General features: G+C 40.3%; 1 protein-coding gene across 4 annotated transcripts; it reads right to left on the reverse strand.

Annotated features, from left to right (window-relative positions):
- Nucleotides 1-9,275: 9,275 nt before the first annotated feature.
- On the reverse strand, nt 9,276-27,284 carry GOLGA7 (golgin A7). 4 transcript variants are annotated; one of them, XM_077773078.1, is made up of 6 exons: nt 27,218-27,284; nt 26,814-26,945; nt 21,938-22,090; nt 14,498-14,599; nt 13,370-13,432; nt 9,276-10,679 (listed from the first exon to the last, which is right to left on the reverse strand). In XM_077773078.1, the coding sequence occupies exons 2-5, from the start codon at nt 26,922-26,924 to the stop codon at nt 13,385-13,387; spliced, it is 414 nt and encodes a 137-aa protein (XP_077629204.1). In that variant the 5' UTR covers nt 26,925-26,945; nt 27,218-27,284; the 3' UTR covers nt 9,276-10,679; nt 13,370-13,384. The 4 variants fall into 4 exon arrangements, with proteins under 4 accessions (XP_077629204.1, XP_077629203.1, XP_077629206.1 ...); XM_077773077.1 differs by lacking the exon at nt 27,218-27,284 and adding an exon at nt 27,167-27,212; XM_077773080.1 differs by lacking the exon at nt 27,218-27,284 and adding an exon at nt 27,167-27,212 and having other exon boundaries at nt 13,370-13,437.
- Between the last annotated feature and the right edge of the window lie 474 nt (nt 27,285-27,758).

Here is a 27,758-nt window from a genome sequence, read left to right on the forward strand (position 1 = left end):
AGAGCTGGGGGGGAGGGAGGGTCTATGTTCTTGCCTCTTGAATCTGGGAAGATCTTCTGAAACCACTCTAGAATCGTAAAGATGGATGGAAATCAAGATGTACACACTGGTGCTTCAGCAAGCCTTGACTTTCAACTGAACAAATTCTTTTTCCTAATTCTTGAAGCCTCCTCCTCCTCCCCTTCACTTGTTTTTTTCTGTAGAATCCTTTTTCCAGGAACTTGGTATTGATATTGACATCTCACTGATCTCAGCGTATTCTTAGTAGTGAGACTGGGATGGCCAGTGCCAGTGCTAGTCATGAGACTAGCTTGAGGGCATAGTGAAGGCGGCTGGCAGCATGTACCAGATTCCTACACCTGGACCCTGTATTTTCCTGTAAAACCCCTGAGCCCTTTACTGTGGGTGGGCTTGCAGTCTTGGGGGACAGTCAGCCTGCTGAAGCCTCCTTTGCCTGGCAGAGCCAGAAACTATCTACCTTCTTTATACTCAAACTCTGCCTTCGTGTTACACATTTTGGCTCCGGAGCCAGAGGTCAGTTTTTGACAACACTGTGTAATCACCTTGATCAGGAGGATGTGGCAGAAGTGATGCTGTATGACTTCCAGCGTTAAGTCATAAAGGGTCGTGCATCTTCCACATGACTCTCTTGAGCTACGTCTCTTGGGAACAATGAGCTGATACATAAGAAGCTCGACCCTCCTGTCGCTGCCATGCTGGAAGGTCCACGTGGAAAGGTCACATGGAGATAGAGAGTGCTGTCTCGTGAACCGCAACAGCCCTATACCCTGTCCTCCAGACCTCTGAGTTGAGTGAGCCTTTGGATGACTCTCTCAGACCGTGACTGATCCCAGCTAACATGGAGAGATGAGCTGTCGCTGCAGAACTCAGCCTGGATTCCAGATTTGTGAGCAAAATATTGTTTCCAGCCCCTAGATTTTGGGGTGGTTTGTTGTGCAGCATTAGATGATTGGAGCATTAGTGTTTGAGCTCAATCCCATTCTTCCATAATTTTTACTACGTAGTGTTTCAGTGGTCATTACTAATATTCCTTAAGTGTTATAGATTTGAGTCCAAGCACTGCTAAATTCTCCACACAAATACCAATTAATTAATCTACTGACCCAGAGACTTCCCTTCTCTGGTGCCAACTGCCTTTTCCCTTCTCCCACTGCTCCTCAACAGGGGACTGGGGATCCAACTTCCGCTTCTTTACTTAATAGAAGTGGGGCCATAAATGAGTCACTTCTCTGGGCTTCAGTTGCACTGCCTGTTAAGTGAGAACAATAGGTGTCTTCCTGAAGTCAGAGGGAGAGATAAAAAATCGAGGGGGCCTCTTTCACTTCTAAAATCTTTGACTCCAACTAACAGGCATCAGACAAAACCACATCAGTGAAATGAGTTTTTAGAGAAAAATTTCTACTACATCAAAAAGGAGAATTTAAGATGTACAAAATAGAATATTTAGAACTACCTGGGGAGAAGCAGCACAAACAATGATGAAACCATTGGTCACATGGCACTGTCAAGTTCAGGAAGGTGGGAGAAAAGACATGTCTTAGGTTACATTGTGGAGAATGAAGACAGGCATCAGGAACATCCGGTTCATGTGCACCCAGTGTCAAGGAATTAAAAAAACATTTTTTTTTATGTCTTTGAGAGACAGAGAGTGAGCAGGGGAGGGTCAGAGACAGAGGGAGACACAGAATCTGAAGCAGGCTCCAGGCTCCGAGCTGTCAGCACAGAGCCCGATGCGGGACTTGAACCCACAGACTGTGAGATCATGACCTGAGCCGAAGTTGGACACTTAACCGACTGAGCCACCCAGGCGCCCCAAGAAATTTTTTAAAAAAAATGACTACATAGCTGTATAAATGGAATGCCATTCATTAGAGAACAATCACACACAGAGGAGAATTGCAGAGTTTATGATCGCAGGAGGGGGCGGTTTGAGGGTGATAAATGGAATGCAGGGCAGAATTTGTAGGCTTGTTCTGATGATTGAAAGGATTGAAGATGAACATGTGAACCTGGATTCACACAAGAACAACATGAAGCCACAAAGTTGACAAAAGAAGGGAAAAGCTACTGCCCAAAGTTCCAGAAAAGAGGACCCTATACAACTGAAGAAATTAAAATCTCCATGTAGTTTCTGGGTATTGCTCAGTGAAGAAATTAATTGCAGGTATAGATAGACACAGCAAATAGAAACAGCCAAAATATTTCTGGACCGCTGTGGAAGTACCCATTAATAAGCATGAATCTATTTTTGCTATTTTTTTTAAGTTTATTTATTTTGAGAGAGAGAGAGAAGGAGAAAGGGAGGCAGAGATGGAGAGAGAGAGAGAATCCCAGGCAGGCTCACACCATCAGTGCAGAGCCCTACATGGGGCTCGAACTCATGAACCATGAAATTGTGACCTGAGCCAAAGTTGGATGCTTAACTGGGCCACACAGATGTCCCTCCTTTGCCTTTTTTTTTTTTTTTTTTAAGCGATTTATCTTCTGAAAAATTATAGCCAGTATAGCATTCATCAGGTTACATAAAACCATTTTCTTAATTTCTGGATAAGAGTCTGCAAAGAGAAATGTGGTCTTTCCATCAAAAAATTCATGTGATTTTAGGTTAGGGGCATCTGATGAGAAGTCTTATGTCTAAGTGTTGGCAGGTCTGCATGTTTATTAGAGTCTATTTAACTTAATAAATTATCTTTAGGTCCAAATGAAAACCAGGCCAAACTCAGTATTTAGAAATACTTACAGCTGAGGACAATGCATTTTTTTTTTTTTTTTTTTTTTTTGTTGTTTTCCACNGTTTAAAAGGTAGCTTTGCTCAAGTGCACCCTGTATCAAAGTTCCATTCATTGGTTTTCATTTGAATGCCTTGCTTTTTTGTGTGTTAGTGGATCATAGACATGGCACCATTTCAAGAACTTCATATAACTAATGAAATGGGCCATTCCACTTCAGAGGAAAGTTTATTGAAGTAATTTTTCTGTGTAGGGACAACTTTTAGAATACAATTGAGACTCATCTGTATATATGCAATGGTTTTCCTGAGCTGACAAGATACATTAAGATTTATTTATTTATTATTTTTAATGTTTTATTTGTTTTTGAGAGAGAGAGAGAGGGAGAGAGAGACAGACAGCATCAGGAGGGGATGGTCAGAGAGGGAGGGAGACACAGAATCTGAAGACAGCCTCCAGGCTCTGAGCTAGCCGTCAGCATAGAGACCCAACATGGGGCTCGAACCACGAACTGTGAGATCATGACCTGAGCTGAAGTCGGATGCTTAACCGACTGAGCCACCCAGGGGCCCCAACATTAAAATTTATTTTAAAATTTTCTTCTAGTTATATCTACAGAGATGAAATTCTCTTGTCACTATTACCATTCTGTTTTACTTGTACATGGAGTATTTATAAATTACACGTCTCTGCAGATGTTGGTGCTTGAAATAATAAGGAATGAGAGCCTGGATTAATATAAAAAGGTGAAATTTAAAAATTTGTGACATCTTACAAACTTCTGACATTATGTCTAGCTTTCTGCATTTAAACACTTCTTACAGGGGCGTCTGGGTGGCTCATTTGGTTAAGCGTCCAACTTCAGCTCGGGTCATGATCTTGCAGTTTGTGAGTTTGAGCCCTGCATCGGGTCCTGTGCTGACAGCTCAGAACCTGGAGCCTGCTTTTGGATTCTGTGTCTCCCTCTCTCTCTGCCCCTCCCCTGCTCGCTTTCTGTCTGTTCCTCAAAAATAAATAAGCATTAAAAAAAAAAAACCCACTTCTTACAGGTTTCTTGTTGAAACACTAAACATTTTAATTGAGTTCAGAGTTCATCCTCTATCAGAAGGCTAAAGAGTAGATGTATTAACTGTATTCCATATCACAGAAAATTATCTGGGTATTTTACTATTAGCTAGCAAAGAAAATGTAGCAATTCCACCTTTAACGTATCTCAAAGTGATAAAAACTGTTAAAATTTCAGTTTCTGTTATATCCAGTTCAGCTACAAAAATATCAGCTGAAAATACTGAAATCTGGTCATGAAATTGTGTTAATTGTTGATATTAAAATTTTTTAAATGTTTATTTATTTTTGAGAGAGACAGAGTGCGAGCAGGAGAGGGGCACAGAGAGGAAGACACAGAATCTGAAGCAGGCTCCAGGCTCTGAGCTGTCAGCACAGAGCCTGACACGGGGCTTGAACTCTGAAGACCATGACCAGAGCCCAAGTCAAACACTTAACTGACTGAGCCACACAGGTGCCCCAATGTTGATATTTTCTGAAATAAGACCCAGAAGCTTTGGATCAGTTGGTCTGTTGTAGCTGGTGTTGCTGTGAGCACTGTCCTTCTATGAGCTGCTAACTTGCTAGAATCAGTAAGCTTCGGATGTGACCCACGGAGCTCTGGGAAGGCTGAAATGACTTCGGACTTGTCCCTGTTTATGGAGAAGTGAGAGCATAAATTTCCTCGTCAGCCTCTCTTTCTTTCATCCTAGCACATTTACATGAGAAATTCAGCTTAACCCTGAACTTCCTCAGCTATATACTGCTTCTAGGCTGGAAGTTTAATTCATTTATTTTAAAGAACTCTTTCCATATCTGTAAGCAGGGAAAAGCCATTTGTCCATACTTTTCACTTTTTGGGGGTATAATTAGAAGTAGGCTAGTGCTTCTTCACAATGAGACCAACAAGACAAACACTCTAAACAGAATGTTTAGAAGAAATTGAAAATAGAGACCTGAGTGAAAGCACAGGGGGTGGTGGGTATTGTGTCTGAATTCTCAAAGCCCATCATGATATAAGGATATTAACTGGTGTGTATGTATATATAGTCATTTGTATTGACAGATACGTGTGGTTGTTTTTGTAATAAAATTTAAAAAATTTGCAAACATATAGAAAATAATAAGCCATTTCACATTACAAATTCAATCTAAGCCCTGTGCTCCTCTTTCCTCATTCTCTTTCCTCCCTCTCTATGGGAGACCACCAAGTTCAATCACCTTAGTGTTTATTGTTCCCAGGCATATGGATATATTTTACCATATATGTGTGTATCCAAAAATAATACAGTAACAATAATTGTGTGTACATATGTCAATTAGTACAACTTATGGAATGTCATCATAAAGCAACTTTGTCTCCAATATTATTTTTGTGCCTTTACATTGATTTGTTGGGTATAGTTCCTCCCCTGCCCACGGATGAAAACTGAGGTCCATGATTACTCTTGTCACTCTTTGGTTGAAAAAAAACAGTCCCATGATCATTATAAGTCACAAAACACAATCCCAGTTCAGGAATTAAAATGTCCAGGGGACACTTGGGTGGCTCAGTCGGTTGGGCGTCCGACTCTAGATTTTGGCTCAGGTCATGGGATCCAGCCCTGTGTCAGGCTCTGCATGGAGTGTGGAGCCTGCTTAAGATTCTTTTTCTCTCTCCCTCTGTCCCTCTCTTAAAAAAAAAGTCCAGTTTGTTATTATCATAACCCCCCTCTGGAGAACAGTGCCCTGTTAGGGGATTAGCATTGGCCTCTGTTTGTCATTCGGGCACTCAGCAGTGACAGTACCCAGATCAGTCATAATGAGAGGAAGTCTATGTTGTTGAGACGTATGTAACCTCCACCCATGCTGCCATGACTATTTTACATGGCCCCATGGTCCCAGGAGGGCTGGGAAGAGGCTGATGGCCATCCAAGGACTTTCCACTTCCACAGTGAGAACCTCTCTGCAGTGGATGCTATCTAGTGGGCATTTACATGACATATGGATTTCTTCACACTCTGGGACCCTTCCTAGAGGTTCTTCCACAGAATGTTCCTCTACTTCTCACCAGCCTTCCACTTTTGCCTCCCTAGGTCTGTAAGCAGCTGACCAAGTAGCCACTCCCATAAATCAGTGTACCATGCTCAGATTTCCTGCCCATTCATTCCTCTCTTTGGAAGCCAACAGAGCCTGGTTGATGCAGTCCACAGGATCAGTTTTCTAGAACATAAAGGGGTGCACAGAAGAGAAAGAATCTAGCGGGGCGAAAGGAGACTATCCAGCCCACCACACTTGCTGGAGTCTGCATCTAGGTCTCTATTCTGTTCCATCATTCTCTGAGCTTATCCCTGTACCAGTGCCCCACACTAGGTATACAGCAACTTAATATATCTTATTTATATTATGCTATGTAATAGTGTATAGCATATACAGGGCATGTCTCTCACATTTTCTAGAACCAGCATGTCAAGTCCCATAAAAAAACCCTTATTAGAACCTTGTCAGGCAAATAATTTTTTAAGTTCTTCATAAGCCTATCTGTGGAATGAATTGATTAGGCTAAATCTGGCCCGGAGTGCTCCCTCTAGTCCCAGAGGCATTTTTACTTTCTGTCTTTAACTGTTCCCTATAGTTAATATGCAGCCGCATTGTTATTCTGCCACCACACATTTTCTTGATAAATAGAAAAATTGTGGTCACTTCAAAGTCTACATAGTTCTTGGGAATAGAAATCAATGTACACAAGCAACTTTGTCTCCCTCCTCAGAGTTTTTTCACAGAATCTCTATCAAGGATGATATTTTTAATATGTAGCTCTTGCCTGCAGGGGTTGGTAAAGTTTCTCTCAATATGGTTTCTGTTGGGAATTCTGGTTACTTAAAAGGTGATTTCTCCTATCCTGATGTAGTCCTTCCATAGCATTAGACATTACGGGAAGATCTTTTTCTGCAGTATTAAAAATGCCCACAACATGCTGTTAGGCCTTTCCTAATGCTTTAACTGAAGCCTTACTCATTTTAACAGTAGACAGTAACATCTATAATAATGTTGCTTTCTCAAGCACATAATCCTTCAAACATCTAAGAAATTATTAATTGGACTAATTAAAACATTTGTACATTGTATGAGATACATAAAGATACGCACACCAATTCTCTAATTGGGAAGGTTACATTAACCTGTTTTTGAGTCCTTGTGTGTCACAGAATCTGAGCCTTTATGGTTATGTTGTTTGGCATTTGGTTGTTCTCAGAAGACTAATTGCCAAAACATTTTGAATACAAGTTATGATGTTCATTTCCTGGCAACAAATGGCTCTGTGAAAATATGAGGTAAGAACATATATACATGAACAGAAACTTTAAGATCAAGAACAGATCTGGCAGCCAATGGACTGATTTTTAGTACCCCCCCACCCCCAATTTCTTTTTTAAAAAAGAACTCTTTGTAATTGAAACAAAAAGAAATTCTTCAAAGACAGGTGATTTATGATTCTGAAGATTAAAGATTTCACTACCAAGGCAAAAAGTGACAGTACAAAGTTAAATAGGTTCTTACAAGGTCAATAAATACTTCCATTGCTCAGATGCTACTTTAAAAAAATTAGAAAATTCTACTGGCATAAACTCATTTTAACCTGACAGTGACCCTTAACCAAAAATCTTTGGTTGTGTCTGGTTTATAAAATTATTCCTTCTTGCACAATAGAGGCTTACGTTTTTGTTTTTTTTGTTTTTTGTTTTTTTTTTAAGTAGGCATTCAATTCCTAAACGGCTTCCTGATTGTAGGTAGAATTTCACAGAGCTTCACATCTGCACCATTTGAGATATATGGAAGAACTTAGGATATAGTACAGAAGAGCTATAACCTTTATTTTGGTCATATAATTCTGTCTTTACTCAGTTTGAAGCAAACTATCCTAGAACTTTAACCACCTAGAACTTTAACCACCTACCAAAAGGTAGGTGGTTAAAGAACCTACCTTTTGGCATTTATAATTCACAGTCCATATTGGCCACCCTGTACACATTTCCAAGTTTTGAGTACTGTGGAGTACTGTTGTAAAACCACTTGCTACAGCTTTGGTGGGAGGAAGAATAAAATCTTTCACACCTTACACATGTGCAGATTAAAGTTGGTCAGTGCGTAATGCTAGTTGTTTATTGGTTTATCCTGCCACCAAACACAGATGAGGACAGAGATCACTTATGGCAACGTCAATGATACACAGAATGAAAAGGACAAAGTAGGAGTTGGTGGCTTATTCATTATTTACATACCTATGTACTTCCGATTATTTTTGAACATAATTCCTTTCCTGTCTGGGAATTCTTGATCTATAGGACACTGTAAAGAGTAGTTATCTCTATGCAAGTCTACTCTAATGGAAGTTTAATTTAAATCACAGCGATCTTTCCAGTCTTAGAGCTTTACAAGGGGAGTATACAGGTCACTATCCTATCAAGTTGAACACCTTACTAATCAAGATGTAGTAAAGTAACTCTGCTAATGACTACCAGCCTGTATCTTATTCACTTAACAAATAGGAGTGTTAAGTAGAGGGATCACCCTGCACGAAGATGCATGGAGTTAGGGATAGATGCAAGGGTAACTGGAAACCACCTCTGCCTTCACGGACTCTGAAGGGTTAGGGTGGGGCAGGGGAGAGCAGTGTATAAATGAAATCTAGCACCAACACTCTGACCTCCTTATATGGCCTTAAACGACACAACCGGAAGCAAAGCATGCTACTCTTGAGAAACTATGACTTTAGGCCAGGAGCCAAGGCCAAGTGGAAAACAGAAGGGACTTAATTCAGGTCTAATGACCTCCTTTTTGAATACTGGTTACATTAGTGCTATTTACTATTAGTGTCATTGGGAAGCTGAAAATCTTGTAAAGAAAAATAATTTCACAAAAGTCAGAATATGGACTATAGAAGCGGTTATTCTCTATAAATGCAATTCATTTAAAAAAAGTCATCAGATGATCCAAGATGGCTAACAATAACTGATTTTTTTCCTAATGAAACATCCTAATCTTTAAAACATTTTTTAATGTTTAATTTTGAGAGAGAGCGTGAGCAAGCAGGAGTGGGGGAGGGGCAGAGAGAGAGGGAGATACAAAATCTGAACAGGCCCCAGTCTCCGAGCTGTCAGCACAGAGCCTGACGCGGGGCCTGAACCCACGAACTGTGAGATCATGACTTGAGCTGAAGTCACCTGCTCAACCAGCTGAGCCACCCAGGACTCCCGAAACATCCTAATCATTTATTTCTTTAATTGAATACATTTTTTTTTACTATTAGGGACTATTTCTTGGTGTTTATATATTTAGCTAAAATATCTGCCTCTTATGAGATAAAGCATATAAACTGAAAAGTGTGATGAATGTAAGGTGTTTAAAAATTGTCTACACAGATTCTAGAAGTATTGTCTATCTGCCAAACTTAATACCATATCACTTTACCAAATCACAACAAATATGACACAGAGACAATTTGTTTAAGAAAAGTTTTACTAATGTGTTATTATTTCAGCAAAGTTATTGCAACAGGTTTAAAAGGCAGACAGACACACTATTACAGGCTATAAAGTAACAAAGGAATTTTATACAATTAAAATATTACACAGACCGATGGGATTTACTGAATAACTAACAGATCCATAAAAGAAACTAAATCTGAAAGATTAAATCCAGTATTAGCACCTACAGTATCTCTGAAAGTAAAACTTTTAACTGTTTCATTCTTTCCTTGTTTCTTAACTTTCTCGCAAATACAGTGCTCTCAAAACCCCAAAGATGAAGGGCCTAAGAAACCTGGACACTAAGAACATACAGCCAGAAGAACTATAAACACGGACTCAGACTTGAGAGTTTTCGTTGGAATTCACTGAACTTACTGTACTGGAACCAGTCCTAAGATTTCTGTGCACTGAATACTGTGTATGAGGAAAATCTATGAATCATAAGGTTTGCCAGGAGGGACAGTTAAAAATTAGCAATATATGGTATTCCTATCAAATTTTCTTCTCATAAGTTATATTTATAACAAAACTATAATTAAAATATTTATTACACTTGCTTATTACACATTCAGGGACACAGCAGGGACATTTATGTGTTTGATGGTTTAGCATCCACTTTATTGTGCTTACTTATTTTTATAAGCAACACGCAACACATACCACATCTTCCCAACATTCAAGGTGATGCAATAACAAAATTCTCCAAAGAAAACTAATTGGAAATTGCATTAAATACTGTTTTAATTAGGAATAATTGCTATAATAAAACAAATAATGTTATACATTATTTTCCCAACGAGCTTCAGTTGGAGGAACTGAACAGCAGAAACAGATCTTAACGATTTTGGTCATGGCAAAACCGGTAGTTCTTTTGAGATCTGGGAGATGTGTTAGCAAAACCACAGACACAGCCTACCTTTCACCAAAATCTCGGAGAAAAGCGTTTTCTGACGTTGGGGGAAGTAAGACTGAACACTGGCTGAGATGGGACGTACTGAAGTCTCGAGCCACCTGGGAAGCTGGCCCCAGGAGTGAGGGAACCACCGTCCAGGTGGCAGGCGAGAAATCAACTTCGTGTTGGGCTGACCAACGGCTTATTTTATTAATGGTTTTGAATAAAAAAAGTGAAATGCTTCATTGTGTTTTCTCAGAAACTAATCAAAAGATTACAGAGTCCTACACAATTTGGAGACACAAAGTGGATGCTGAGCGACTAGAGGTCACTCCAGGTGTGGAATTTTAGAAAGTTAGTCCTTGGAGTAAATGGCACCGTGGCTCTGGCAGCAGATACAAAGGAATGATGCTCTGGAGAGGAGGTAGGGGACACTCTGCGATCGGCCAGTGGATAGATGAGGGTCCCAGCTGGAGGAGGGATCTGTAGTTAGACAGGAAAGGCAGAAGTATTAGAAAGGGATGCTAAAAATGACCTCTAAAACAGCTCTCTCACACCAACTGATCAGAGCTCCTAGTAAGCGCCCTACGTTCTATCTAACAGAATACTTGGATCTGCACTAATTGACTAGGCAAGTACATAGCTCAGTAGTCTAGAAATGCAAGCCCTGTATATTTCTTTCTTTCTTAAGGATGATTCTTTTTATTTCCTGTGTGTGTGTGTGTGTGTGTGTGTGTGTGTGTGTGTGAGAGAGAGAGAGAGAAAGAGAGAGAGAGAGAACATCCATGGGGGTGGGACAGAGACTGAGGGTGAGAGAGAATCCCAAGCAGGTCCTGCACTGTCAGCACAGAGCCTGACATGAGGCTCGACCTCACGAACTGTGAGATCATGACCTGAACCAAAATCAGGAGCCAGAAGCCTAATCAACTGAGCCACCCAGGCGCCTCAAGCCCTGTAGATTTCAATCTCTGACCAATCACATCACAAAAGTGAAGTGGTGAATGTGGGGCCAGGCTGCCTTGATGGCTACCTACTAGTTTTTACCCTTAGACAAGTAAGTAACTGAAGTTCTCTGTGCCTGAGTTCCCTCATCTGAAAAAACTGGGATACTACCACCTACCTTGTAGTGTTGCTGTGGTGATTAAAATTAAGCATTTAGAATATGCAGGCACATAATAACCACCAACAAAAGTTAGCTATTTTTATCATCACTAATTTATTGTGACAGAATGATGCATTCCAATTTTTTAAATAAGGAAGATAATCCAAAGAGAAAACACCATCAGTCTTTAATAAAGATATTTTAAGTGGTTTTTTTTTATTTTAAATAAAGGCCATCTCCATGATTTGTGGGGTTTTTTGTTGTTGTTAAATCTCATATAATGCTTCAACCTGCAGAAACCTTAGAGATTTAAGGAAAATGGCAGAATGGAACTTATTATTCTTACAGTTTCCACCCCTCTTCCAAGACCTCAGCCCACACTAGATCCAGGGCCTGAGGAGCACACAGCTCTAAAAACTAAATTGAACAAAAATATTTGCATTCATGAAACTATCCAGAAGTTCCTAAAGTAAATCTTTTCCATTTCAAAATTTCACAGTTGCCTAACTATTGATAGATTAGTCTCTGGTGTGTAATTGCTCAAAACCCCACACCACCTCAGAAAGACATTATATTTAGCAATAATAGCTGCAAAATGAGTCATGACAAAGGGGTTGTGCCAAGTCAACACAGCTGCAATTGATAAAATAAACTTATTCCAATGGCACATAACAAAAACCACACTTTAAGGTTCCTGGTTGCTCAACTGAGAAATATCAGTTTGTAAATTGTACATGAGAAAGTGTATGAACAAGTAACACTAAATGTTCATAAAACAAGTGTTTATTTCTTTTTAAAGAAATAAAACACAGGGCAGAGGGTGTCATTATTTGGATTTTTGGCTCTCAAAGTCAAAGAATTCAGGTGACAATTTCACTAGTGCTAAAAGGCGGCAGCTTTGGAATGCTGATTGGCTTATAGGATTTGATAAATCGTACAGGGGCAGACAAAATGTATTTTTTAAGAAAGTCTTGAAAAAGAAAAGGAGGAAAAATACAATGATCTGATGAACTCTTCCCTTTCCCCATGTTTCTGCTCCTGCAAGTACTTACACGAAGTATGGTGTAAAAAACGGTTTTACGGTCAGTCAGGCTTGGGTTCATATCCCAAAACGTGTTAAACTGTATAATTTTGAGAACACCATTTAATCTATTTGTACCTTGGCTTGCTCATCTGTGAAATGGAGGGAATATACTTTGCAGAATTCTTGTAAGAATGAGAAACACCACTTGTATAATACCTGGCACAGAGCAGGTGCTCTCAAGGCAGCAGTTATTATTGCTGTTACCCTGGGAAGAAAGGCATGTTTGCTTTGGGAACATCTGTTTCTGCACTGCCTGTTAGTGACAAATGCTTGCAAATGGTCAATTAGGAAAGTACGGGAGCAGAGCACACTCTCTGTAGAAAGTGTACACGACTGAAATCAGCAGAAACCGTGAAGTATGATTTTGTTACTTAGAAGGCTGTGCTCATGTACTCTGGCCTCCACATGATTTGCTTACAGACTCATCAGTATTCGCTAATGTATTTCTCACATATTCAAAGTCCATATCTTATATGAATATATAAGAAGATAAATAATCTAAACAAAACAATTACATTTACGGTTCTACCCACTAGGGTTATGGTTTCTTCTACAGGGCAATGAAGCCACTTAAATAAATGAAATATTCAGAATCTCCCCCTCCACTCTGAAATGTTTCTTTGGTTATTAAAACCATTTATCATACAGGCAGGGCAATCACTGAAATTTTTATATGCAAAATCCAACTATTTAAATGTCTAGGATTGCTTTGAAATATTAAAACAAGACCCCCCCCACCCCCTAAAAAAACATGCCCTAAATCAAAGTAACAAAACCAGTCTAAAAATAGTATGGGGAGGAGGGGAATCAGGATGAAATTCTAGATCACCAAACAGAATTTGGGTTAAATACACATTTTAAATATCAAGGCAATACAGGGAATATGCCATTATCTAAATTAAAGATTTATTTACCACACAGGAGGGAAAATTCACGCATGCTACAAATGATAAAAACTGCATATATGTCATATAATTTTATTTTTACCTTTAATTCTATGGTTTATCTCCCACTGCTCATGCCTCTGTCTTCATAAATGGTGATTTCAATCTGAACAGCATGGCTGTTAAGAAAACACACTGTAGAATGGAACATATCAGAGGGGACCATGGCAAGATGCTGTGTATGATCTGTGCAGACTTTGCTTCCAATTTGCTTTGCTCATTTTTAAATTATTACGAATTTCTCCTACCTAAGTTAAACATGATGCTTTCTCCATCTTGCCGAAAACTTTAAGAAATGTAGTTGCCTGCAGTACTCCACATGTCCTTCCTCTCAAACACTGATTATTTATTTTTTGGAAGAAAGATTTTTTTTTTTTCTGAAAAAAGATGCTATATTGTAGAAGTTAGGGGGTTCTTGGCTGAGAATTGAAGGAGGTAATGGATTCAGGGGTTCAAAATGCCCTGAAATTATTTGCTAACTTTTTCCTGGGAGAGGGTTCATGACCTCTAAAGTTTAAGAACCGCTGCTGCAGAGTATAATAAAACTGCTGAAATCATTATCAGCCGGAAGGCCCAGGATTATCTGACCTAGGTTTTAAAAAAAATTTATTTTACTCATTACTCCAGTTATCAAGCTAAATTAGTTTTTTTGCAATTTTATTTACCAAATTCACTTAGTGAGTTTCAAAGCTTACTGCCTCTAAAAATATGCACAGTATGTCAAAGGTAATGAAATTATACATCTGGCAGCTGTAACTGATTTCAACTAGTCAGATGAGCCCATGGAGCTGCAATTCATTTGGATGACAAGTCTCCCCACACATTACGAGTTTATGCATTTCAAAGCAGCTTTAGGTTCAGAGTTGCTGCAGCTGAAATGCATTACTCATACCACCCCCATTATTACTACAAGATGCCCTCAGAGCCACCAAGAAAGACGGTAACCAGAACGTTAAACACACCAGAGGCCTGCACAAGTGCAGAGGAAGGGGACACTTGCTTTAAGAAAACTTTGACATCAGGTTTATGGTAGGTATGCAATTCACACAGAAGATTCCTAGGGCAAAGACCCGAGAAAGGAGTTAAATTCTCTCTAGTCAATGCCAAACAGTACTGTCAAAATGTTCTTTTTATAGACACTTAGACCTTCTGATCTGGACTAAAAAGATACAACTCGAAGTCCTCTCTCAATGGGATCTGTCAGGAGGAGGCCTTGGGGAGCGTATATCTTCTCATTCTGCTCTTGAATGTATTTGGACACTTTCTTCAGAACCTGACAGAAAAGAAACATCACAACTTTTTACAAATGTCATCATCAGATTTCCCCTTAAGTAGCAGCTGGAGCTCCAAATACACAGGCAGTGGAATTAGTTTTCCAAACAAGAAACAGATACTCATACGGAGGGTTACAGCTCTGAGTATGTGGCACACACTGTACATGACACTCAGCACAGTTTGAGGGGCTCTGCTGGCCACAAGTACCTTCAAAACGGTGTACGTGCAAATGCACACAGAGGCCAGCCCCCGCCGCCTTACCCCCTGTCGTCTCAATTCTGGGTACACAAAAGTTAGCTGTGCTTTTCCCTTTTCCACTCATAAAGTGCTGTAAATGTGATACCTTCTAATATCAAGGGTAGTTCTTGACCTTCCTTCCCCTTTAACACTTAAGAACTGCTGTTTCTCTTGTTTGTGTGCTTTTGTCAATTTTAAGTAATGATATGAAGTTGGCCCATAACAAAAGATCGCCCAGTTAGTTTAAAACCGAAAAGTTTATTTTCTTTGTAAAGCACGTGACTGTTAGCAGCTCTGGAGTTTCTGAGGACAAGTGTTTTCTATCATTTCCATGTCTGCATAGAGTGCTACTCTGTAGTTTGCTTTTGGGTCCTTGATGGGAACTTCAATTAGTTCAATTTATAAGTTTAGCATTAAAGTTGTAAAAGTCAAAGCAAATGCAGACAAAAACCAGATAGGATACAAAGGAACTTCTGGAAATTGCCAAATCTTCAGCTTTAATAAGGGCAATCTGAGACAGATAAACCAGAAGAAAATAAATCTTAATAGTTATATACAAAATCAAAGAGTTACATGTTTTATTTCAGATTCAAAGTCATCATAACCCTTTTTGGCTCTAATGTTCAAAAAGGCTTTGATCCAGTTCTTTAATTACTATATATTTTCTTAAATTCATACTACCAGCATACAATAAAGTCATAGATAAACACAAAGGGGTAAAGAACTGTATGAAAATAAAGTTGGAAATTAAGAAACAATTTAAGTGTGGATCTACAATGTACCAGGACAAACTAACAAAACTGGGATGTTACAATTTAGGTGCTTTAGTATAAATTGATTTAGGATTTAAAACACTGGGTAGTCTGGGGGCGCCTGGGTGGTTCAGTTGGTTAAGTGTGTGACTTTGGCTCAGGTCATGATCTCACAGTTTGTGGGTTCGAGCCCCACATCAGGCTCTGTGCTGACAGCCAGCTCAGAGCCTGGAGACTGTTTTGGATTCTGTGTCTCCCTCTTTCTCTCACCCTCCCCTGTTCACACTGTCTGTTTCTCAGAAATAAATAAAACATTTAAAAAAATTAAAAAAAAACCAACACTGGGTAGTCTGTATAGTGAATTTTCTCATTGAATGAAAATAAAATTTAAATGAATTCACTCAAGTTACATCTTTGGGAATACTACAGTCTCATGTTCTAAAAGAGTATATCATTAAAAGAGCAATCTGTAGGGTTAAGTAGTGAATTAAGAATATCCCCACTTCTAGGGGCGGCTGGATGGCTAAGTCGGTTAAACGTCTGACTTTGGCTTGGGTCATGATCTTGAGGTCTGTGAATTCGAGCCCTGCGTTGGGCTCTGTGCTGACAGCTCAGAGCCTGAAGCCTGCTTTGCATTCTGTTTTCTTCTCTCTCTGCCCCCTCCCCCACTCATGCTCTGTCTCTTTCAAAAGATGAACATTAAAAAAAAAAAAAACTTAAAAAAATACCACTTCTAAAGAAAAAAATTTTTTCACTACAAATATTCTGTTTTCAACTCTTAAAGAACTTGAGTGATGCTTGGTCTTTATGGGCAAAAGAAGAAATCCTAGGTCATATCTTTCTATCAGTTTGTGAATCATGCTAAAATAACAAATGGAAGGAACCCATAAAGGTACCCAACTCAGGACTCTCAATCTTCTCTCCAATTTCTTTCCCAGCCCATCTGACAAAACTGGAAATTGGAGAGTCACTGTACCCTCACTCCAGTCCCTTTACACTGCAGGGGCGGTGGGGGTAGGGGGTACAGTCAGAAAAGTGCCTGCATGGCTGGTTTCAAAGAATGGATTTCTTCAGAACAGCTTTCCGCCCTCACTCCTTGGGCACAGGTTAGGGGCAAAGAAACAGCATGCCTTTATTTGATTCAAGCATAACTTTGTGTGCAAAGTTTTTACTTAAGCTTTAATAATATTCACGTGCACTTAGGTATCAGTCCGGAAACAAAACAATGTTTTCTTTTTGCACAAACTCAGAATCCTCTTATACTGGGGAAGCGGGGCTGCCTTAGTCTCTTCAGCAACAAGAAAGTGGTCACGGGAGTGAATCAACTCATAGTGCGTCTCAGGTGGGACAAAACGGCATGCTCACTCCCAGGAAACTTTATGTTGACATTTTGCTCACAGTCTATTATTTTTGGTAAATCAATGTCAAAACAAACTAGAATAGTGAACAAAATTATCTGTTATCTTCAAACCCTCAACAAAATCCCAATCTGTGTAATATTTACAAAGCTAAACATAATCAAGCCTCAGTGAAGATTGTTCTCCTTGAGAATATTAAACTGGGGAAAGCCTCAAGAAGAAATACAGACCTTTAAGAAAAAATATCCTAAGCGAGGCTAAGCAAGAAGTGCAGGATTTGTTCCTTTTACAGGTTCCGGCACATCAGCAGAAGGGAGGTTATAAACAAGGCAGACAGCGACTGAGAGGAGAAGCTTCTCCAAGCCCATTTGTGCCCCAATTATAATGGGCAGCAACAATAGAGGAATAACACTGAAGTCTTTATCTTCATTTTAAATCAATAAATAGCACATTTCAAGGGGGAAAAAGGCATGATTGTTCTAGTGAGTTTTAAAAGGCTTATTTACAATTTCAAAAAATTTAACCCACGTGACAAGTATAAAAACTCTTATATTTGGCTTGCTGTTTGTAGACTAAGAATTTTAGTCTTTAAAACAATACAGACTAAATGACTCAATCCTGTCCTTTCATAAAGTAGAAAATAATAGCATAGAAATTCCTAAGGGACAAACTGGAGGGAGGGAGAAGACAGCTGTTCTTACGCTTTTATCATTTTACCAAACTACAAATACACACTTAAAATTTTTCTTTTGAAAGTATAAATACATTATATCTTAATTAGGACCATTCCAGCTGTTCACTCTGCATGATCTAGTTATTCAGGTCCAGTAAAATCACCCACTTAAAACACGTGGCCACACCTTAAGTTTTGGTTTCCTGACTAATTTTATTTGGTCTTTACTTGCTTTATAAAACCCCATAAGAAAGAAACTTTGATTAGGCTTATAAAGTAGTACCTTCGATATTACCTATAAACCCAAGTGAAAACATATATTAAGATCAATTTCTACAGTATTTCTGATACTGAGAACTGCCTTTCCAGACTAATAATCAAAGGGATATATATTTTTATTTTAATTAATTTATTTTTAGTAGGCTCTGCACCCAACGTGGGGCTTGAACTCACAACCCTGAGATCAAGAGTTGCAGCCTCTACCTACTGGGCCAGGCAGGTGCCCCTATAGTCAAAGGGGCTAAATGTTATAGCACCTAAATAAGTCAGCAGCTGCTAAAAAAGATTACTTATATTTGAAAAAAAATTGTATATGAGTTCACAAATACCTGATTAAAACATCTGTGTGTGTGTGTGTGTGTGTGTATATATGTGTAAACACTTAAGTTAGTGTATGTGTATATATGTATATACACTACATTTTTACTTATTTAAAAATTTTTATTTATTTTTAGAATAATATCTCTTTTTTATTTTAGAGAAAGAGAGAGCACGCGCATGTGCACCTCACACAAGGGAGAGGGACAGAGGGATAGAGGGGGCGAGGTGGGGGGAGAGGGAGAGAGCAAGAGAGAGAGAGAATGAGGGAATCTTAAGCAGACTCCACGTTCAGTGAGGAGCTCAACATGGGGCTCGATCCCACGATCCTGGGATCACGACCTGAGTCAAAATCCAGAGTCAGACGCCCAACCAACTGAGCCACCCAGGTGTCCCTTAAAGATTTTATTTTTAAGTAATCTCCACACTCAATGTGGGGCTTGAACTCACAGCCCCAAGAATCAAGAGTCGTTCGCTCTACTGACTGAGCCAGGCAGGCGCCCCCTTAAAATTATCTTAAGAAAACATTGTTGGGGTTCCTGGGTGGCTCGGTCAGTTAAGCGTCCAATTCGGTTCAGGTCATGATCTCACAGTTCGTGGGTTCGAGCCCCACGTCGGGCTCTGTGCTGGCAGTTCAAAGCCTGGAGCCTGCTTTGGATTCTGTGTCTTCCTCTCTCTCTGGTCCTTTCCCACTCATTCTCGGCCTCTCTTTCAAAAATAAACAAACATTAAAATAATTAGGAAAAAAAGAAAACACTATTTATTATTAAGCATCTACCATATGTGAGGAAATACATTAATTTTAACACCCATTTCATAGTTGAGAGAATTCAGATTAATTTGTCCATGATCCTATAATTAGTGAATGACTTGGCTGGAACCCAATTACCCATTTCTTTTTACAACTGACATTAGAAGGAGGTTTCTGTATCTATTTCAGCAAATGCACATGGATAAATAAAAGTTAATGGAATCTTATCAACAAATGTAAAAGCTATAGTGAAATGACAGCTTCACTAGGCATGAACAAAATACTCTGGAAGATCCAATTCTACTTTAAATTGGCAATAGTATGTACCTCTTGAAATGGTCATCCCAGGATGACCTAGTTTCTACCCATATGAATTCAGCCTTCCCCTCACCTCCTACATCCAGCTTCTCATTGAATCTTGGTTCTACTATCAACATATTCCTTTCCCTCTATCTCTACTGCTCTGTTCCCTGTCCAAGCTATCATCATCTCTTGTCTGGATTTCTATGGAGCACCGTACCCGGTTTCCCTACTTCCACTTTTGTATCTTTTTTTCCCTCCAGAGCAAAGAAATTGCTTTAAAATGAAAATCTGTTATCACTCCCCCCCTTAAGATCTTTGAGTGCCTTCCCTACTGCACTGAAAATAAAGTCCAAACATCTTTCCATGGACTACACACTCCTACATGACACAACTCCTTCCTTACCTCTCCAAATTCACCTACAGCCCCTTTCTTCCACACTGGCCTTCTTAAAACTCCCAGGACCCATCACACTCACTGGACCTTTGCATTCACCCATCTCTCTGCCTGAATGGTCCCACGATTTGTAGCCTTTACTTAGCAGCTTAAATGTTATCACTTCTGTGGCCTTTTCTGACCACACAATCTAAATGAGGTCTCTCCTATTATTTTCTATCACAGGAAAGTTTGTTTTCGTCAAGACATTGATTGTCATTTATAATTTAGTTGGTTTTCATGGAAGACTTTTGAATGCTGAAAACAAACTGAGGGCTGATGGGGGTGGGGGAGAGGGGAAGGGGGGGTGATGGGCATGGAGGGCTCTTGTGGGGATGAGCACTGGGTGTTACATGGAAACCAACTTGACAATAAACTATTAAAAATAGAAAAAATAATTTAAACCATTTTGTTACATATTCCATAAAAAAAAAATTTAGTTGGTTTTGTTTCCTTAACATCAATTGTTACCACTAAATCGTAAATACTACAAGGTCAGTAACCATGTTTGCCCTTTTCCGTTATATCCCCTGTTCACTGTTTAGCAAATAGTAGGCTTTCAATAAATATTTATCAAATGAATGAAACTCTTGTCCCTTCACTCAGCAAATGTACTATCAAAGAGAAGCTGCTAAGATAAAACACAGACTGAAAGCGGATACTGATCCTTTATAATTTCTGATTTTGAATACTAAACAGGAATGAAAGTTAGCTGCTTCTCTGTATAACACGGAGACAAATATAACTACTAATTTAGTTATTTAAATACATGCATTTTAGTAACACTAACACAGTTCATGTCAGGATGCTAATGAATATGGCAGCATCTCCAGCTAGTCACTCACAAAAATCATTTAGCTGCAACTCTCTGCTCTCTACTACACAGAGTACAAGACAATCACAGGGACAGTTCTGTCGGGTGGGGTACAGTATAGATAACCGTATAGCATTTCAGTCCATATATGTGCTCAAAATTAAATGTATTAGGGGTTTACTCTGATTGACTTAAATTCACTCAACACACATTCAATGAGTGCCTAAGGCACCCAGGGCATGGTGTTAGGTATGAAGAGGACACAAAGCAGTTAAGGCATTGTCCTTGACCTAAGAAAAATATATACTTGAAGGGCAAATAAGAAAGCAAATTGCTACACTCTAAAGTCCAGAGAGGTAAGTGCCAGGAAAAGTGACATAAATAAAATGTGGGGATACACAGGAGAGAAAGATACCGATTAGAAGAGTAAAGAAAAGTTAGAGGACAGAGGGACCTAAGGGCTGGTGAGACTCGAACAAGGGGAGAGCGGCCCTACAGATGGAGGAAAACCTAGGAGGGTACGCTTGGTGCCCAGCGAGGGAGCGCGTTTGGCCGAAAGATGCAGTGGGAAAGGGGCGGGAGACAGGGCTGGAAAGGGAGGCCTGAGGTCAGCTGGAGAAAGGGCTTGAACTGTACTCCCTGGCAATAAATGGGAAGCCAGGAGAGGCCTCTGACTTTACAGCAGTGCTAGAGGAAGGAACGCTGTGTCTCCTGCAGGCAGTGGCAGATGGTCTGGACAAGTGACAGAATGGAAGAAATGAAACTCGTCAGACTATTTCAACAGTCTAAGACGTAATAAGGGCGTACATTAGAACAGGGGCAGAGGAAATCATGAAAAGTTACTGAGTGGGAAAATGGCAGATACTTCAGTCTTTGACAATGGATACATTTCCCCTCTTTTTCATCCCCATACCTAAGGACGGGACTGATAAGGCAGGGTGCTATTAAACAAAATGGGAGGCGTGAGGTTTGCCTTTTGGACGTCTAGATTGGGAAGCTGGCACCTCCAGTCTAGCAGGCAGTTGTAAAGAGAAGATTAAAAACTCCGAGCCAGAGGATAAGACTGAAGATAGAGACTTGGAGAAAAAAATAAAAGGAGTCTCAGAAAGCTAGACAGGATGAGAACATAGATCTTCTCCACTCTTCTTAAGGGTAAGCCAATTTGAACACTGGCATGTCAGCTCCATTGAACAGATGGAGATTGTTCATTGAACAGATCAATTTTGATCAGTTTCTAAAAGACTCAGGAATCTCTCCTATGTATTTTCTACACAGGAGCGACAACAGAATTTGAATTATTATTATTATAAATGCCCCTTGATCTTTTATGACAACTGTCACCATGTAAACAAAAATATATCATCAATTCACCTTTTTCATGATGTTAAGAGATTTTGTGAAAACAAAGGTAGGCTCACCTTCTCATAATGAGTTTCCATGCATAAGAAGATGGTGTAGGCTGTTAAGCAAGCCAAACAGCCTTCAAGATATGACTGGCCCCCAAGCTTCTCTGCTTCTGCATAAAGGTTATTTAGAGTTCGGACTGTTTCTTCAAACTGCTGTCTATCAATCTGTATGGAAAAAAGAATTTAAAGATGAGTTTTGGAAAAAAGATCAGCCATTCACAAATGCTTGCTAATAGATTCTGCTGTTCTGTGAACGTTCTTATCTAACAGCTAGCAAACCTTCCAGATGATTAAATCAGGACCTATGTTATTGCAACTGCTTAGTTTTCTTTAAATCTATCCCTCTTATGGACACTGGATAGCTTCAGGACTCAGTATGGTGTCTCTTTATTCTCTATACTGAGTTTCAAGTAACCGAATAAAATTGTACAATCCTTGCATTTTCCACTCACTTATATTCACATTTACTGAGCACCCATCATCAGATGTTAGGACAGGCCTTAGAGGAGGATGAGTAAGACACTCAGTCCTCCAGGAATTGACAGGTCACATAAGCAGAAAAGATATGTAAACATAAAAACATAATAAATTGACAAAGCACTACAGTGGACGCATATGTGAAGTATGGCGGGGGCACAAAAGGAAGGACATGTTCTCTTTATCTGGAAAGGACAGGTAACCTTATTATTTTCAAAGTTTTTAATCTAAATTCCTGTTAGTTGACATACACTGTAATATTAGCTTCCGGGGTACAATGTAGTGATCCCACACTTCCATACATCACTTGGTGCTCATCACAACAAGTGCACTCCTTAATAACCACCACCTATAACAAGTAACCATCAGTCTGTTCTCTATAGTTAAGAGTCTGTTTCTTGGTTGGTCTCTCTAAGAGCAGGTCATCTTAAATTAAGTCCCTAAACACTGGGATTTACCAAAAGCTCACACTGAACAAGGCAAAATCTCAAACTATCACAAAACTTTTCACACCAACTCATTCCTATCAGCCTTCTATTCAGTGACACCATTGTCTCACATTTACACTAATACTACCATTGTCATCCATTTTCACTCTAATCATCTGCTTTCACTTTCTTCTGCTAACAGTACTTTGTAGATTTCACATCTCAGTGCTCTTCCCTGGATTTTCATCCCATTAGTAGAGTATTTCACGCTACACCATCATTTCGTGGCAACAAAGGACAACTTATCTGTCTTTACTGTAGACGTCCTCTCACACAACTCCCTTATTCCTGAAACGAGTAGAGTAACTCCTTACATATAAATTCTCTCCTTTATGAAGTCTATACAGACTCAGAAAAAAAATCCAAGGACTTCAATATACAGTTTGAGACAAAACGGTTCCAAGAACACGATTTTTTTAAATGTAAAACAATTTATGGTCATCACCCTTAAGCTATGAAAACCCTTTATGTCAGAGGCAGTTGTAATCATTGTTTTGTCCTGCTCATGGAAAAACTGTGAGGATTCAGTGAGCCAACAGCATGAAAAACTTTAATGTAAACTTTAAAGTGGCGGTGGCTCTCCTGGTTTTCCAAGAGGAACTATTTTTAACTTCCTAGAATGTTAAGAGTTTCTGAAAAGGGCTGGGTGGGCAGAGATGGTGCTGGAAGCCGCCACTTGAAGAAGGGTCATTTGGAGAATTGATGTCAGAGTTCTCATTCCCTGAAAACAGACTCTGTTCATTCCACAAGCAAATATTTCTAACAAATTGTTATCTTTACCGAATTATGCCTAAGATAATACCTTCAGTTTGTCATATCAGCAAATCCACAAAAGTCTAAATAATTTCAAACACTCAAGATTCACCTAAAATGTTATGATCTGATAAGGAAGGTTCTGTGAATTACTTACATTTCTTGGGTTTTGTGATTCAAAATCATGGGATCCAACCCAGAAACACCTTTTTTCAGGTCAGAATTACTGATCATACTAGAAACATGAATTCTTAAAAAAGCTATTCCAAGATAGTAATGCTTTATAGGATAGAAGCAAATCATAGATTAAGGAAAAAAAAAAAAAACAAGGTGAAGGATTTTTTTAAAAAGGTTAAAAAAGAAATTTAAAAAGTCAAGAATTTCTTTGAAAGATTATTAAAAAAGGGGGAAAAAGGTAAAAAGTGTGGTAGGCAGCAGTAAAGGCAAAGGACCTAATATAGGAGGGTCCAAGAGAACAGATGTGGGCATTTTTCTTTCACTTCCTCCACTATGGGGAACGCCTGTCAGTGTTCTCCCCTGGGTAACTGCAGACTGATACAGAAGCGATAATAAAATAGGGAGATTTGTGAAGTGGAAGCCAAATATAAATTTGGACTAATGAACACTGAAAATCAGAATGGAAACAGGAACCAGACACATTTTCCCCAAAATATTGTTCCTTGTTGAATGATGTGGCAGAAAGCATGGGGCTGAAGCTTAAAGTGATTACAAGTCAAAGGTAATTTCTACCAACCAGATGCAGACACAGTTTTAAAGGTATGGAGGGGAACAAACGCTTTAATTACAGTTCACTCATTTCTTTCCTACCCAGACCAACGGTGCCTAGATGTCTGTATTTTGGCTAAAGTGAGAATAAAGCTTTCTTTAAGAACTGTCCTGGCAACAAAGTACTTAAGATCAAAGTATTACATTCTAACAGGCAATGGAAAAAGTAAACTTGTTAACAGGCAGAACTTGCCCTTGCTCTCAGATTAGAGGGTACAAATGCCTGTGTGTGTGTATGTGTGTGTGTGTTTAATGCTTTAAAGTAAAACATTTGTATATTAGTTTCTTCCTCTATTAAACTGCCAAGTGTGATGTTCTCACAAAAGGAAAATCAGCCCCAGTGGCAGAGCAATCAGTACAATTCCTAGGATAAGTAGTAGAGAAACAAAGACAGAAACCTTCCAATTTTTCCATCAAACAAAGCAAGGAAAATTTAAACCTGTAATTTAAATTTGATTCCAACACATTAAAAGAAAAATCAAAGCTCTCCCAAGCAGTTTAAAGCATAAACTAGTGTTTTAACCCAAACATTTAAAAAGAAAAAGGGGAAAAAAAATCCCTCAAAGACACAGTGAACAGCACCAAATAATACTCCATATAGTACTCACAGTCACAAGCAGTTCTGGTCTATAATCTGAAGTCAAAGTAAAAAGGACTCCAGAATTTAGAAAAATCAATCTCCTGTAAGAATCAGTGGAGTACTCTGACTATGTTGTGTTTCTGTATTCAGACTATAAAATAAAGCCTCCACCACACACAGAGTGGAAGGCTAATGTCTGATTCTGCATACATGTATTTGGCTCAGTTATGAATTGGAAGTTTGACTTTAAAACCTCTAAACAAAGAAATCTGGTAACATCCAAATAAGTGTATAGTTTACACTCTGATCTGAAAGTACATAAATAGTGTAAGTCGGCGTTTCCATAAGAGGCTTACAAATAAAACATTTGATCCACTTCATACAAGCCCTAACACATAAAACATGTTAACTGTGATGTTAAATTATTTCTTTAAAAAACCATTCGGTAGCGCTAGCCAGCAGGCATCTTGCTCAATTTCTACCTCTTCAAACCACAGTGGAAACGTCCAGCCAGTGTCAAGCTGAGTTAGCTCCTAACATCATGACAATAAACTGTAGTATTTATATGGCATTTCACAGACAAGCTAATCTACAAACCTTCTTTGAAAAAGCATATCTGCTCTTTCATTTGCATTTAAAGAAACATACTTGGGTCACTAACTTGACCATAGTATTGAAGGACACTATAATTGATACACATTGATTTTCCAAACTTGGCTATCAGGTAGAGCAACCTACCTTGCTACAAGCTGATTTTAAAGGACTGCTACACATTTCTCTAGCACAGATTCATCTACACCCACTAATCCCATGACCAGTATTTCTTACTCCCACACCCACAGCACACCTCATCACCTCTGTCCCTCCCTTCTTCAATCAAGGGGAAGTGAGCACAAAACCTTCTCCCGTCTTATCAGAAAACTGGTATGAAAAGGAAACTGAATGTAAGGTAAGGCGACTCGAGACCACAAGGTCTCTTTGGGTGGGTGAGCACACGCAGGCCCAAGAAAACACACACACTCACATATGCTCACTTCATTGTACTTTTAAAATAAAACACAATTCTTTTTTTTTTTTTTTTTTAACTTGGAGAAAAGAGGAAACAGCGCATTCTTCCATTTCTGTATGCAGAGCTGCCTAAGGTACCTATATCCTGAGGACAGTTTTCATATGCAAGCCAACACAACACAGGTGGCTCCCCACGCTCTTAACTGGGAATGACAAGTTCAAGGCCTTGTTCTGGGATATTTCCCTGTCCAGGCCGATCCAGTGCTCTGCGTTTTTCAGGTTCCAAGAAAGCCTGTCCGTACTGCCTGGCACAACACTTAATAAACGCTTTCTGAGCAGTGCGACCAGCACAATGGCCACAAACGCCAGTCACAAGAATAATGATGATTACTCTTGCGAGGCGAAGTAGGAGGACATTGCTTGCAACATGCTGAGTTAGGTGGCTTGGAACCTCAGGAATTAGTTCCTCATCACTGTTGTCAATAACCCGGGGTGGAGGTGTGGGCACGGCCGGGGAAGACGACGGCTGGCTGGGTACACATCCCCGGCTCTCGGCACCTTATAACGAGTTCACTATATAAGGTCATCACACTCGGGGGCTTGGCCTTATTCGATCTCTTCCGAACACCGCATCTTGCTTAGTGGCCCTCCCCGACCAAGGCTCCTTCTTTGCCTGCCCCTCCTCAGAGCCGCGAGGCAGGCATCCAGCGGGTCCGGTGTCGGCCCATACTCCCTCCCGTCCCCAAAGAGTCCCGTCCCTCGCCCCAGAGCAGGTGTGGGGAGCCAGTCTGCGTACCCGGTTCTCCAGCTCCGCGGGGAACTTGGTCTGGAACTGGCAGCGTGTGCCACTGCTGTAGCCTCGCTGAATGAAGACCTTCCCGGACACCGGCGCCTGCTGCGGCCTCATGGCGAGGACAGGACCGGCGCGCTGCGGGTTTGGGGGGACACCAACCATGGGTCAGATCCCTGGCCTGGACCAAAGACTCCAGTCCGCCAGCCTCCCACCCCCTCCCCGCTACCGGCCAAAGCAGCCCAAGGCCTCCTCCGCCCCACTCCCCTTCACCCATACTGTCACCGCGGGCCTTTAGCTACAGCCCCGGCCCAGGCCCCGCGCCCCCCACAGCCCGGTTCGGCCCGGGAAACACGAACCCGCCTCCTCTGCCCTCCAGCTGCAGTCGCACCGCCTACGCCGTCACTTACGTCTTGCCGCAAAAGGCCTCTTTCCCCGCCCCTCAGGTCGGCGTCTACCTCGAGACGAGCACCCACCCTCTCCTCGGCCGTAAAGCGACTCTGGTGAGGCTGCGCGCTGCGGTGTGGAGGCGCGCGCAGCGGGCGGGGCCCCGGCCGCCTCCGCCTCCCGCCCCGCCCGGAGGAGTCAATAAGGAAGGAAAAAAGGCTAGGCCGGGCGGGATCGGGGACAACTTTGGAGGGTGGATTCTGCCGGTGGTTGCCGAGGTTTAAGACTCGGGGATTTCCCCGTTGTGTCATATCCGTGTCATATTGTGTCATTTCCCTACTGATCGTCGAGGTAGTTTTTGATCACTGATGTAAGGCGTTATTTTCACTCTTGATTGGATGTCCTAGCTTACACGTAGGACACCATCCAACTCTATAGAAAATAAACTGCTCACACAAATTTGTAAATAGAAAGCAGAAGCCTGAGGATCCTTCTGGCAAAGGGGCGGGAGGAAGAGAGGACAAAGAACCTGCTTGAGCTTTGTTACCGAGCATCCTTCCTCCA

This window comes from Crocuta crocuta, unplaced genomic scaffold (assembly GCF_008692635.1).
Source record: "Crocuta crocuta isolate KB4526 unplaced genomic scaffold, BGI_CrCroc_1.0 scaffold177, whole genome shotgun sequence".
Classification (NCBI taxonomy): Eukaryota; Metazoa; Chordata; class Mammalia; order Carnivora; family Hyaenidae; genus Crocuta; species Crocuta crocuta.